This window comes from Plodia interpunctella, chromosome 12, assembly GCF_027563975.2.
Source record: "Plodia interpunctella isolate USDA-ARS_2022_Savannah chromosome 12, ilPloInte3.2, whole genome shotgun sequence".
In the NCBI taxonomy this organism is placed as follows: domain Eukaryota; kingdom Metazoa; phylum Arthropoda; class Insecta; order Lepidoptera; family Pyralidae; genus Plodia; species Plodia interpunctella.
The window spans coordinates 4,051,041-4,064,946 of record NC_071305.1 but is presented as its reverse complement, the minus strand read 5'-3'; the positions used below and the strand labels follow the sequence as shown (position 1 = coordinate 4,064,946).

Below are 13,906 nucleotides of genomic sequence, written 5' to 3'. Positions count from 1 at the left end.
GCACATTTGTGAAAGAGGTCTTAAGGGGTTAGCTGTGATATTGCTAATAGAAAATATGCAAGAGAATGAAAGAGTTATTATTTCAAAATCTATATTTTATAACAGTTCTTATCAACAATGTGATATAATATTACAATATATTTGGCATATACCTCATAGAAAACATGAAATCATTACTAATAATAAATTACAAACAGAATTATAGTATGAATGAACGAGATTGTGATGAGAATGTACATCTAACTCTCATTGTATATAAACTAGCTTCATGTCTACGGATTTCTTTGTAATATAACTTGATTTTAATATTTTTTCTGACTAATAGGAATAGTTGTCAAAAACACTATTTTTCTTAGTTTGATCATAATAAATTTATGAAGAATATGCATCAGACGGGAGACCTGTCGGCAGAAGCTAGTTACAAGTATTTAATGTATATAACTATATACTAATAACAGATGGTGCACACACACAATCGATATAGGCTGTGATAAGGCACTAATTCTATTTAAGGCAAAGTGTGAAATACAAGATATTTCGACTGATAGTACTCTTCCTAGCTGCCTACGATTAAGTACATACAATTTTGTATCTAATCAGAGAATAACAATATATAATTAATTTTGACAATTATTTCTAAACTCTCAATATATAGGCCTCTTTCATCCGCTTTAAAATGATTGTACAATAATTTAATTTACTAGATTTGTAACGACACATTATAATGTACTGTTTTAGAAATAATATAAAAAATGAAGTTTAACACAATTCCTATATGGGTAACAATGGGTTTATTAAACCAGATTTATGTAAAGAGTAAACATAGTCGTTTTACAGACTGGTTGATCGTAAATACAGACGGATTTTCTATAAATTATTAATAATCTCGATAACATATGCCAGTAAAAATAGGAAATACTTAGCAAAAAATATCCCAACTGACATATAAAATATCAATAAAACACACATAAACTATTGTTTGCTGAATATCTTTCCTTAAGGCAATAGCCAAAAAATATTACTATAATCTCTTCCTCAAATCGTAAAAATTCAGCCGTAAAAAAAGTTCAGCATTCAAGTCATAATTACTGAGGCCACAATGGAAGGCGTAGGTCGCTATTGTATTTATCTAATGCGGCTGTATATCCAAAATATAATAAAAAACAATGCATTGCATTTTAGTCGGAATGTATAAGAGAAAAAGCATAATACAGCAATCGCTACACACTAAAGATATAAAAGATCACGTAACCGTACTAAACAGAATTCAAAAATAAAATAAGTACATAACGATTTATAGTTCAATAATACTGGTTTTGAAATGATTCGTCCAATGTATACATTTTCTGGCACTGCATTGATTTGTCAACAAATATAATACCTAAATGTTACCATACAATGAGGAATGGGAGATTAGAATCTAGCATGCTACGAAATATAATAATTTAATATCAATATGAAAATAGAAAAAGTTATTCAAGACATAATATTACGATAACAATTATAATAATGTTAAAGTATTACTATACAAAATGTAAATGGACGGGTGAAAATATCGCGATGAAAACATTTTAAATAAGAGAGTCAACGTTATAATATACGTTAGTCTTATAAACTATGTGACCTAAGCCTTGAATTTTAACCCTATCACTATATTCAGAATGATTTCCTTGTAATAATTTCTGAAGTTACAGAATTCTCAAGCAACTCAAATGATGCAAGGGAGACGTAGAGACGAGTTTGCATGCTAAAATCTACTCCATTAATCGAAGACACTACTACGCTAAAGATTAACAATTTCATCTAATTAACAAACCTTATTTTATGGCAATAATAAAAATTAACACATTAATATAATTTCAACAAAAATACCGTATAAAATTCATGGAAATTGATAAGGAATGTGAAAAAGGCATGATTCATTTAAACAAAAAAAAAAGAGTATAAAAAATAAATAAACCGCTCTCACATTAATCAAGTGAAGCTAAGATAGGTCTTCATATGAACTAAGTATAGTCAAAATGGATCCCAATCTGTTATCTGCCACAGAGATGGGCAAAGTCCATTGAACTCTGCTGACTAAAATGTTATTGTAAAAAACACGACTTTTACATAACGCATTTAATGTTCGCCATAAGTACAATCCGACAATCACCATAAATCATAACAGGTGTGTTATAGTAAGTATTTTTTATTCCAGTTAATAAAAATTATTTCGTCTTGTGAATAATTAAGATCCGTGTCAGTCACTGTAGATAAATTATCCTCAACCTGATAAATATACATCACTGGAGTTTCTCATTTTTAGATTTAAAAGCGAATAAGAGATTTTTGAGACAATAAAGCATTTTACAATCCTTTGAATCGGATAGTAGTATATTAATACTTTGGTTGGATTATAAGTTAATTTATTACTGATGACAATATATAATTGTGATTAAAGAATAAATGAGTACAAGATGTTATCTCGCCTAACTTATTTTCATGCAGGTCAATAAATATAAAACTTACTAGAGTGCAATAAATACGCTACTTGTCTATTGTACACTATTTTCGAGTCGAACGAAGGAGGTGGGTTTGTCAGCATAATTACCTGAAATAATGGAAAATAGGCAAACATTTAGGAAGAAACTAAATTTAATTAACTATTAAATAATAAGCCACATCTATCATATATTTCCATCCGTTAAGCGTCGGAGCAGAATAATAAAATACTATCATTCAATTATTTTGTGTTTTTATATAGCTATAGGTTTAAATCGAATAATATTGTTCAAAATGATAACACAATAAAAGTAGCAATCGTACCCGCGACCGCCTAGTTATTTATACCACTTTAATCATCTGTGTGATCTGAGGGTATTTTATTCCACATTTTTGTGTCCAGAAAACACGCTCGCTATTCAGCTAGGGGACAAAAAATTATTAACAGGAATTTTGTATATATCCAGCAGGCGGGCGGGTGTTGTGGCGCGTCGGAGCCATACTCACATGTCCTGTGGCTGGTGGTGCGGCATGAGCGGCACCAGCAGCGCCGGCGGCCCGGCGCGGCGCAGGAACGGGTGCAGCAGCAGGCGCGCGGCGGGCTGGCGCTGCAGCGGGTCCCGGACCAGCGCGCACTCGATGAACGACATGAGGTCCGCGGGGCAGCGGGCGGCGCAGCGGGGACGCGGGGGGGGCATGTCGCGGATGCGGCGCATCGCCTGTGGTAAACATTCGGACAGTGACAAAGATTACTTGCGTGCACGAGTTTAAGTTAATTCAGTGAAGATATAAAGGACATTGGATTGGAAATAAATAATGGAAATATGAAAAGTTCTAACAACAAGCCATGAAAACTCGTTAAACGTAGAGTGATAAAAACAATGCCTCAAAGCTACGCTATTTGGCATACAATACTAAAAATATTTGAGCAGACACAAAAATACTAAAAATGTTAACAGGATGACTACATTAACTAGAGTGCATGCTTTTCATACAAGCCGCTTTAACAAAAGTCGAGCATACAATATTTTTTATTTCAAAAAATATATGAAATGACTAGTTGAACAGTAGCAAACCATATGACACATAAAACATTATACCTGCAGTGGTGGCTCATTGAAGAAAGGTGGCTCTCCATCCACCATCTCAATGACCATAATGCCCAGTGACCACACGTCCACTTCCGGTCCGTACGGCAGTCTCGATATCACTTCCGGCGACATCCAGTACGGCGTTCCTACCAAAGACTTCCGTTTTGGTAGTTCCTATAAAATATAATTATAGTTGGTTAATTGCATCCTAACTACTCACTAGCCTAATCAAGATCATAGCAAATATATTTTTTGTATCGTGACCACTACCAGATCACGACACCCGTCCTCTATCTGGAGGTCCAGGGTTCGATTTCCAGATTGGATAAATATTAGTATCTGTTTCTAGATATAAATTTCTGTGTTATCGTCCATTGGACCTGTGATACAAGCTTATTGCTTAGTTAATTGGGGCCTTTGAGTGTTGTTCATTTACCTGAGAAACTTGAGCACAGAAGCCGAAGTCCGAAAGCTTGACCCGACCATCAGCCGTCATCAGTATAGAGTCAGATTTGATGTCTCTGTGTATGACGCCTTGACCATGTAAAAATGCCAACGCCTGAAAATAATTTCATCATTTACAAATCTAATGTAAACTTTTTGTATCAGTTTTAAAACATGCAAATTAATATATGTTTTATTGTTTGTTTTTTGAATTCATTTATTTCTTGCCGCAAAAAATAAATTAGATGCAAGGTTTTTTTAATATCTGTATGAATGAAATGTTTATTCCCGTGAAACGGTATCATAATACGATATTTCACCAAGTGTGAAAGAAATCTCAGTTTTTCATCCTTCCTTCCTTTCAGCCTTCTCGGCTACATTAGGGGCTGTGATGCCGCCCAGGGTGAGAGTATATAAGAAATCTTAATTCAGCTGTGATTTTACAGCCAGCTGTTTGAACCCTCATTGCGTATATCATTGTTGCCTCTCTATTTGTTCTCAGCGTTTTCTCGGTTGCCTCTGCAGGTTAGAGCTCAGGGTCCGCTGGCGGTTGCGATGTCAGTCAGCCTTCCATGTACTCCATAATCACCTCAGCTGGTCGGTAGCCCCGCATTGTTACCTGCGATACATTACCTTCAGGCACTGTTTGCAGACAGTGGCGATCTGCTCGGGGTCCATCCTGACGGAGTGGCGAGTGACGATGTCGGTGAGAGCCCCGCCCGCCATGTACTCCATCACCACCCACAGTTCGTCGCCAACCAGGTACGATGCATGCATCTCCACGATGTTGGGGTGCGGGTAGTCCCGCATTATCACCTACGATACAACGCTATTTTGAGATGGGCACGGATTTAAGTCGTAATAAAATATACTGACGCTGCCCTGTTATGAGCTCCCGACTATCCTTACTAACTTCAAAATGAATTAGTATGGAATGTCACTCACGATTTCCTGGCGTAGAGATGTTGGATAACAAACTGAAATAGGTTGGTTGACTGTGGCCCTATGCCTATTTCATAATTTGAAAATCTGATTATTGTAATCTATATTGAATACTGTCTTTAGGAAATACTACTTAAAATTCGACACAGTTGGCGCTCAAGAAATCAAATGTCCATTGTCGAGCTTTAAAGACTTATCTGTCGTTTAACATCTTATTCTGTCTCACATCTAAGCTTTTTCCCGACATCTTGCTCTATTATTTACTTATGCTGCGCTCTGGACTGATAATTTTGCAGTAATTTTTCGTAATGACACCCGATAGTAGTTCATATAGTAATATAAATGACACAAAATATACACACTCACCACTTCGTTAAACAGCAGTTCCCTACGCTGTTGCTTCCTCAAGTTCATCATCTTGACGGCTACGCGACGACGAGTCAAAGTGTCTGTAGCCGCGCACACCACTCCAGTGCTGCCCACTCCGATCTTGCTGAACCCAGTGAGAGACGAGCGAGGGTCACCTTCGCTTACCACCAAACGCAAAGCTGCTCGGAACTGTAACAATGGTATACGAACTAGGTATTTCACGTGTCTCTTTAGGTCTGACTTTTCGGAAAAATGTTTTAAAAATGTTTACGTGTCTCTTTAGGTCTGACTTTTCGGAAAAATGTTTTTAAAAAATCTTTCAATTTTCAGGTTCTATTATAATACTGGCCACTAATCTTTACCTGTTCATGTGTAAGCCGTAACTCGTGTTTAGAAGCAGCAAGAGTGAGATGCTGGGCACCCACAGGAGCCCCGGCATGCTGGTGTCTTGGCATTGAATATGAATCACCTATAGAAAACATAACATAAACATATGTAAACAACACTGGTACAGAAATTCTTTTAAGCATTACTCATAAGAGGATACAAAGCTATCCAAATTGCCTATCTATGGTTTTGAACAGCCATTGTTTATGTTATGAGTCACAGCTCTCAGGCCCCTTGAGGTTGATGAATCTCATCAACCCACACATCAAAATGTAAATTTAATACATTTTGATAAAATCTGCATGCTAATTGCAATGTTTATTAAATACTTAATTAAATCGCAATAAATATATTTACATAGTCAGCCTATTGTAATAATTGGTGAATACCAGTTTTATATTATTATTTTGAGACATTAAATTCTATATGTTTAAAGAAAAATTTCTTATGTAAGATGAATGTACAAATATCTTATGTATGTTGATATTCAAAATATCGAAAGTATTTTTTTATAATCATGTTACAATTCTTGCTCTCTTTAACCAATCATACAAAATATCAACTATAATAAATAATGTTCCACCAGAACTTAAAAAATCACTGTAAAAAAATCCGAGAAACATACCCATGTTTACATTGTTTCCATTCAGCCCATGATGCATATTATGTGTGACAGGTTGTGGGGGATGATTGTGTTGGTAAGGCACATTCGCATTCTGTATGTTTTGATATGTTATTGTATGATGGTTGTCATTCACCTCTCCTGTTCTCATGGCACTTTCATTAGGGTTTTGAGACCAATCAACAGGTGATTCCGGAATTTGTTTGTTATGAATAAAGTTGCTCTGATCTCTACGTAAACTGGGGTATTGCTGTGGGGCCGGGGGCACGGGGGGTGATTCTTCAGGTACCGATGGAGGTACATTTGCCTGGTTGCGTAGATCTCTCCTGATCCTTGGTGGACTGCTGCTTCGTAGAGAGTTTGAGCGTGCAACATTGGATGTTTTTGGTAACACAAGCCCATTTTGAACTGGCTGTGGCAGATGCACTGGGTTGGATATCGGACGAGCTATGGATGACACTGAAGTAACTCTGTGATCTCCTCTGACAACTGTCTTTAAGTCTAAAATTTCAGTAGGTGTAATTTCTGATGGATCCACTAATGGTAGTGGTCTGTTTGTAGATTTTAGGATCTGAAAAATTTACACATGCATTATCACATCTATATGTATGTCAAAATTAAAAACAAAATTACAAACTAATTACTGATTAAAATAAATTTGAGATAACACACAATAATGTGTACCTGGCTCACTGTACACCTTTCGCGAATATCAATGTATTAAGTGGCTTTACAACAAGTAAAAAAACAGTTTCTTAACATATACTCAGCATAAAGTCAGAAGAAAGAAGAAATTTGATGTAAGATTAGTTCTGGCAAACAGTATGAGACTGAAATAGATCTTCTTAACTTTGTATTCAAGTATTCAAAACAATTCACCTGGTTGTTGCCAACAAGGGATGCCCACTGTAATGGCAAACCCACAAATTTGCCCTCTTGTTTATCAAACCCAGTGTGCACTCTATGTTCAAAATTGCTCGGTGGGGAAATCAGAGGCTTCTTTTTCTTCTTTGAAAACATTTTGTATTATATTTTCAACTGTAACAAAAGAATATTCACATTATTTTTTTTTAAATAACAGGAACAGCATAAGTGTTAATGATACAATATTATTACATACCTTGGGGCAAAAATATTACTATTTTTTCCGCATTACTTGCGTTGAACGTAAACAAGTACCTACGTAAATTGGCGAATAAATCATTTATATAACCAGAACTAATGAGAAAAGAAAGCTTGAAATAGCAATACACTTTCTTTTATATCGACAGTCGATTATGTTGGTGTAAAGTATTACCACTAATTTCTTAAGAGCTAAGTAATAGAACAATGAGTAAATAAGGTCAATACAAACCTTCACTGGTTGTACTTGTACTCGAGAACACAAACTGAATACTAAAATCAACAATAACTACTTCGACATTCCATAGCAGTAGCAGCCATTCATGTTTCAAATTAAATTAACCTAATCACATTATCATTATATACGACATGGAAACAGTTTACCTATGTACACAGCATGCAAATAAGTATTAAAAATTATTTAAACATAGTAAAACAATCAAATTATTCAAAAAAATATTTCGCACGCACTCACAACACAATCATCAACGAAATAAATTGGTCAATAGACTACCAATTTTTTTTTATCCACCCACAGACAGTGACAAAATCATTATGACTAGTTTACACAAACCACAAGCTAATCACAAAGCCGCGGGCAGAGCCCTTTCTAAATCTATGATTCCTTAAAGTTAGATACAAGATTAGACTACATTTCCAAGTACTTTTTGATCCAAAGTTCATATTGCTTATCTTTAATCGGTACCCCAACCGATTCTTCTTGCGCACTGAAAGATAACTATACGGTGAGACGACGAAGTACGGCTACACCAAGGTTTAGTCGGTAAATCTCTAGTGAAGCTGTTGGCTAGACCTTAAATACTATTACCAAAAATACTTAGTGCTGGCACCACTAATTTCAAGGTTTAAAAGCTTGCGGTATGTCTAAACCTATAGTCTATGCCATTTGGCTTGGTGCATTTTTTGTTGACATATCATAATATGGTTAAATGGCTGTACAGAGTAGAAACCCTTTGCATTTCATAAGGATAAACTAAATTTAAAAAATAATGGTTGACTTTGACATCTGCTTGGCTTGCTTGTTCTTGCTGCTTGACATCTTGCGAGAAAAACATTGGTCCCTGTTTTCTCGACTTGTTTATTTCATTCTCAATTCAACTTTATCAATTCAATCAATCATAGGTACAGAAATAACAATTCTTAATCCTAAATTTACATACTAAGGTGGAATTTATATAATCACAAAAAATATTTTCTACTTCAAAAGCAGACTAACAGAAAGAAGCTCTCAAAACTCAAAAGTTTCATTTTTATGAAATAATAGTCATAGTAATTGTTTATTTCACTAGCTCAGTGAACGCTGATTTATAATTTAACAATGAAAGAAAAGCGAAAAAAGGAGAAACGAAGCAAGAAACATAAAGAAAAAAAGAAAGATCGAAAAGAAAAAAGTCATCGCCACAGAAGTGTAAGTATCACGTAATAACAATAAAGTCAAAAATTTTATAATTGGGTTGATCACAAATTCCCTAGGAACATTATTTCAATAAATATTAATGCCATAAATATTAATCTAATGTTTCAGTCAAGTTCAAGTAGTTATAATAGTGATGAATGGGTAGAAAAAGAAACTAACTCATCAAATGCAACAGAGCGAGAAGACTGGATGTCTATGACTGGAATGTTGAAAACCTACACAAAACATGATATTAAACCTAAAAAAGAAGAAAAGAAAACTCATATTGATTCATACAACCCTGCTACAAGCAGCAGAGAACTAAACCCCTACTGGAAAGATGGGGGTTCAGGTTTGCCTCAACATCCAGATAGTTTCAGGAAATCCAGGCAGTTTCTCAAGCCTGCCGACGATGATGATTATTACTATTCTAGATCATCTTCATCAAAGCAAGATTACAAAAGTTCTAAAGATAAACAAAATGTAAGTACAAGTGATATATATAAAAGCCCTAATGATTCTTATAGATCATATAACTGGAAGAAACTGACTGACAAACCAAAATCACCCAATAAAGACTGTGCAGTTACACCCAGCCAAAGTACAAATGTTGAAAATAAGGAAAGGAAAAAGGAAAACTTATATCTAAGTGACGAAAAAATGAATAAATTAGGAGCTAAAATAGTGAAAGCAGAAATAATGGGTGATATGAAGCTAGTGGAAGAGTTAAAAGCTAAGTTGGAAGCTGCGCGAGAGTATAGGAAGAACAATCCGGATGCTGGTGAGGAGAAGGAGGCTGAAGGCATAATGCTAATGTCCACAAGTAGTACGGGTAACAGCAGACCACTCACTAAAGAGCATGGAGACTCTAGAAGCAAAGGAGGAAAGAGGAAAGCTGAAACACATGTTTCTGGCGAACGAATGAAATACTTTGGCAATGATGATAAATATAATTTGGCACAAATGGTAATATACTTTTTATAAATATGAAAATACTCAACTCTGCTTGATTATTTGTTGTTTTTTCACTCTTTAATTTTTTGTTAAATAAATGTTGTGTATTATTGCACTTGGGATTACATCAATGGTTTAACACCCATTATTTAACCAATGTATTCCTAGAAGTCCAATGCAAACCATCTAGAGTTGGGTCTGTGCCCAACTGTGTTGGAAGAAATCAGAAAAATAATGATCATAAGCTCATCTTTGAGAAATTATAATTCATCTTGGCTTGTTTAAGTTTTATGTAAAGTGAATATAAATTTTGATAAGGGACTTTATTATTAAACAATTTATCTAATTTTCAGTTCCAACAGGAGAAATATGGTAATAATTATGATGATGAAGAACAGTTAGCTAAAATTGCTGCCAAAAATACAAATCCAAATGATGACCTTGAAGACATTTTTGTGGATGAAATATCAAAGAACAGGAATGATGCCAAGGACAGCGAAAGAGAGAGACAGAGAGCTATTAACCAGCATACCAGGATAGAAAAGTCAATAGAAGGTTGTGAATATTGTGTTGACTCCAAGAATATGTTGAAGCACCTCATGGTGAGTTGTGCGAGTAAAGTGTACCTGGCATTACCAGCGAGAAAATCTCTGGTTACTGGACATTGTGTTATTACTACTATACAACATTCAACATGTGTCACTGCTCTGGACGAAGATGTTTGGGAGGAAGTTCTGGTGAGTATACCACAGAGAATTATAAACCATAAGTACCTACAAATATTTCTAACTCCAGTTGCTATAATGATCTAGATTTTAAAGTTTGTATGTAATTTTTTCATACAAAAACAATTTGTCAACATTGATAAAATTTGGTACATAAAAGGAAATAAAGAAAAATTAAACAGGAATAAAAAAGAGAACTTTTTATTTCAAGGTTACACTTAGAGTAATTCTGGCTATTTGATAACAACTTAGCTTACACCTTAGTGGGCATACATTTCAATTATTATTCAAAGCTTTTAATAAATGCAATTTTTGCTCTACAGATTTATAGAAAAGCACTAACACAATACTTCAACTCTCAAGATATGGATGTGGTTTTTTATGAGACAGCAACTAGACTGCACAGATTTCCACATATGGTAATAAACTGCGTGCCAATGCCTAGAGACGTTGGTGATGTAGCCGCCATCTACTTCAAAAAGGCATTGTTAGAATGCGAAGCTGAGTGGTCCATGAATAAGAAAGTAGTTGAGCTAAAAGGAAAAGATATCCGGAAGGGTATTCCTAAAGGATTGCCTTATTTTTGGATTGATTTTGCAATGGATCCAGGATTTGCACATGTTATAGAAGACCAACAGTTGTTCCCTAAAACTTTTGCTGAGGTTAGTTTGTCAAAGCTAAAATTATGATATATCTTTTTCAGTTCACAACTTCAAATATGATTCAGCATCAAGAATTTAAGATAACTAAATATAAATGATTAGTTACGACTCGGGGTTTCGTTCCCGTGAGAATTTCAGAATAAAAAGTACCCCATGTGTTATTCCATGTTATATTCTATAGAGTACCAGGTTTCATAACAATCTGTTGAACATTATTCTTGTTGGTGGAGCAGCCTCCATTTACATCTATCCTCTGCCATCGATTTTACATCCCTATATGATACTACCTTGCTGTTTGTAATGTCTATAACCTTATATTCTCTGTTGTAGGTAGTCTACTACCTACAGCAGGGAGTATAAGGTTGTAAGGTTATAAGCTTAGTCTAGCACGACAAAGTCATCTTGTATAACATTTGAAATGTGTATGAAAATAATATGTATGTAATAAAATTTGTAAAACCTAATCATTTGTAATTTACAGGAAGTAATAGCTGGTATATTAGACCTGGAACACAGTACATGGAAAAACCCTCGCAAGGACTATGGTGATGTTCAAAGGAAGAAAGTTTTAGATTTCGTAAAAGAGTGGAAACCTTTTGATCCATTTATAAAATAAATTATGGTACATTGGTATCAAAAACATAAATATAACATTCAACATGTGTAATAGTGACTTGTCCATACTTTTTATTATTGAACAATATGATAAAAAAGGCTTGTGTATTTTGTAAAATATATTTGATCCTTATAACAATAAATTACTTTATCAAGTATCTTGATCTTCTTTCATCATTTCTTCTATTAATCTCTGTCGCTCAGCTGCTTGTCTCATTTTAGTCAACACAAGTGACTCGTAATCTCTATCTGATACTAGTGAAGAACTGCATACATCCTTTTTTGTAGTTAGAACAGGTCTTTCATTAACCCACTTCAAAGTCAAAGGATTTTCTGACAAGCCTGAAAATTAAAAAATCGTGATAAATGTAGAAATGTTTTTAAGTTCATTATTATACTGATGTGAATATTCATAATCTTTTTTAACATTGTATATTTTTAGTAGAATGTTTAGATGTCCAAATAAGGGATAAAGATATGCCTATCATTCTATGTGTGAGACAATACAAAATAAGAAAAAAACCATGTTAATATATAACCTTTTTCTAGCTCGACAGCCATTTCAGATGCTTCTTTAGTGGTAAATTCAACCAAGGCACTGCCCTTCTTTTTTGGGGAAATGATAAGAGCAACGATATTGCCATATTTTTTCAAGCATCTTCTCAATACTACTTCATCATAACCTCCATTGGTCAGATCATTCTTTTCAGCTTTCCATTTTATCTTAATTCTATTTAAACTAGAATCCCACACAGGCTCACTGAGCCGTCCCATTGTTCTTTGAATTTCTTCTTTCATCTTCTGTTGCTCTTCTAGCAAGAGACGGCTTCCTTCTCGCTGAAGTCTTTCAATTTCTGCAGCTAATTTCTGTTCATCTGTCAAATTATTTGCTCCACTACCCGAAGATGCCTCTCTTTCTCTCCGTTCCAAATCCTCTTTCAGTTTCTGCCTTTTGCTGTCCAATTGCTGATGTCTCAACTTTGCTGCAGCTTTAGCTCTTAGTACTTTATCGTAAGCCTCCCTAGCTGATTTGTCAGTCAATATTTCTAAAGCACGAGATAGTTCATGGAAAGTTTCAGCAGCTTTAGGATCATCTGGGTTTTTGTCTGGATGGCATTGCAAAGCTTTCTTGCGGTAAGCCTTTTTAATCTGGAAACAAAGATATAGATTGAATGAAAAATTCGTACCCTTGGGTATATAGTACAAGTAAGAGAATATATTAATTTATTTCATACAAACCTCTGATTCAGTCGCGGTAATTTGAAGATCAAGTATTGCATAGAGATCCACATCTTCAATGTTTTTCTTGCTAGACATTTTTTTATTGCAATTATATGTATCGTAAAAAAAATAATAATGGTTTTATCGTACTCTGTAAAAATGTAAGCTAATATTATAATCTTCGTAGGTAGGTAGATACGCGTACTGACGAGAAACTATATGAAAAACGCGAAATAAAACAATTCCGAAGTTAAACTACAAAGATACAACACTGCATACCAAAGAGTCTGCATACCTACTGTCATTGTCAAACTAGTACGCTAATGTCATTTGTTGTCTATGGTCCTTTCAGTGCTGCTAACAAATCTTATTTGTCCTGTCTTCCTGCCTGTCCATTGTCCATGTCCATGCATGAATGATCCTTTTCATGTCATAAATTGTTCAGTCTGCACGTCGGCACTCTACACGCATTGCAAACTGATGTTGTAGTAGAGAGGGATGCAGGTATCAGAACAATATGCCATCTCCACAGACATATGTAAAGCAAAGCCATGTCTGTAGCATGGAATTAGTAGGTACTCTGGTTGTACTGTACGGAGTACCTGTACCTAGTTACTAATTCCATGGTCTGTAGTCATGCACAATCACAAGTATAGGAAATACTTCTCTCTTTTTCTTTCACTATGACTTGAATTAAGACTAGATTGTAACCCGCGCCGCGGTTGCAATGTATGAAATGCAAGCATTGCAAGTGCAAGCATTTTAAATAAGTAACAATTTGGCAACAAACAGCTCAGGACAGAGCCAAAAGGGTAGGCCTTTGTTCAGCAGTAGGACCACAGACACTTAAG

At 34.9% G+C, this 13,906-nt stretch overlaps 3 protein-coding genes across 4 annotated transcripts; 1 reads left to right on the top strand and 2 right to left on the bottom strand.

Moving 5' to 3' along the window:
- Positions 1 to 74: 74 nt before the first annotated feature.
- mbt (mushroom bodies tiny) lies at positions 75 to 7,979 on the bottom strand. Of its 2 annotated transcripts, XM_053752514.2 has the most exons (11): positions 7,694 to 7,979; positions 7,460 to 7,518; positions 7,219 to 7,377; positions 6,343 to 6,910; positions 5,693 to 5,799; positions 5,328 to 5,519; positions 4,653 to 4,835; positions 4,012 to 4,134; positions 3,585 to 3,749; positions 2,992 to 3,203; positions 75 to 2,593 (listed from the first exon to the last, which is right to left on the bottom strand). In XM_053752514.2, exons 3-11 carry the CDS (start codon positions 7,357 to 7,359, stop codon positions 2,590 to 2,592), a joined length of 1,695 nt encoding a protein of 564 aa, XP_053608489.1. In that variant the 5' UTR covers positions 7,360 to 7,377; positions 7,460 to 7,518; positions 7,694 to 7,979; the 3' UTR covers positions 75 to 2,589. The 2 variants fall into 2 exon arrangements, with proteins under 2 accessions (XP_053608489.1, XP_053608487.1); XM_053752512.1 differs by lacking the exon at positions 7,460 to 7,518.
- Positions 7,980 to 8,503: 524 nt separating this feature from the next.
- LOC128674270 (uncharacterized protein) lies at positions 8,504 to 11,992 on the top strand. The gene is made up of 5 exons (XM_053752753.2): positions 8,504 to 8,890; positions 9,008 to 9,844; positions 10,186 to 10,569; positions 10,881 to 11,219; positions 11,701 to 11,992. Exons 1-5 carry the CDS (start codon positions 8,801 to 8,803, stop codon positions 11,833 to 11,835), a joined length of 1,785 nt encoding a protein of 594 aa, XP_053608728.1. The 5' UTR covers positions 8,504 to 8,800; the 3' UTR covers positions 11,836 to 11,992.
- On the bottom strand, positions 10,743 to 13,364 carry LOC128674271 (uncharacterized protein). The gene is made up of 3 exons (XM_053752754.1): positions 13,074 to 13,364; positions 12,374 to 12,983; positions 10,743 to 12,176 (listed from the first exon to the last, which is right to left on the bottom strand). Exons 1-3 carry the CDS (start codon positions 13,149 to 13,151, stop codon positions 11,986 to 11,988), a joined length of 879 nt encoding a protein of 292 aa, XP_053608729.1. The 5' UTR covers positions 13,152 to 13,364; the 3' UTR covers positions 10,743 to 11,985.
- Between the last annotated feature and the right edge of the window lie 542 nt (positions 13,365 to 13,906).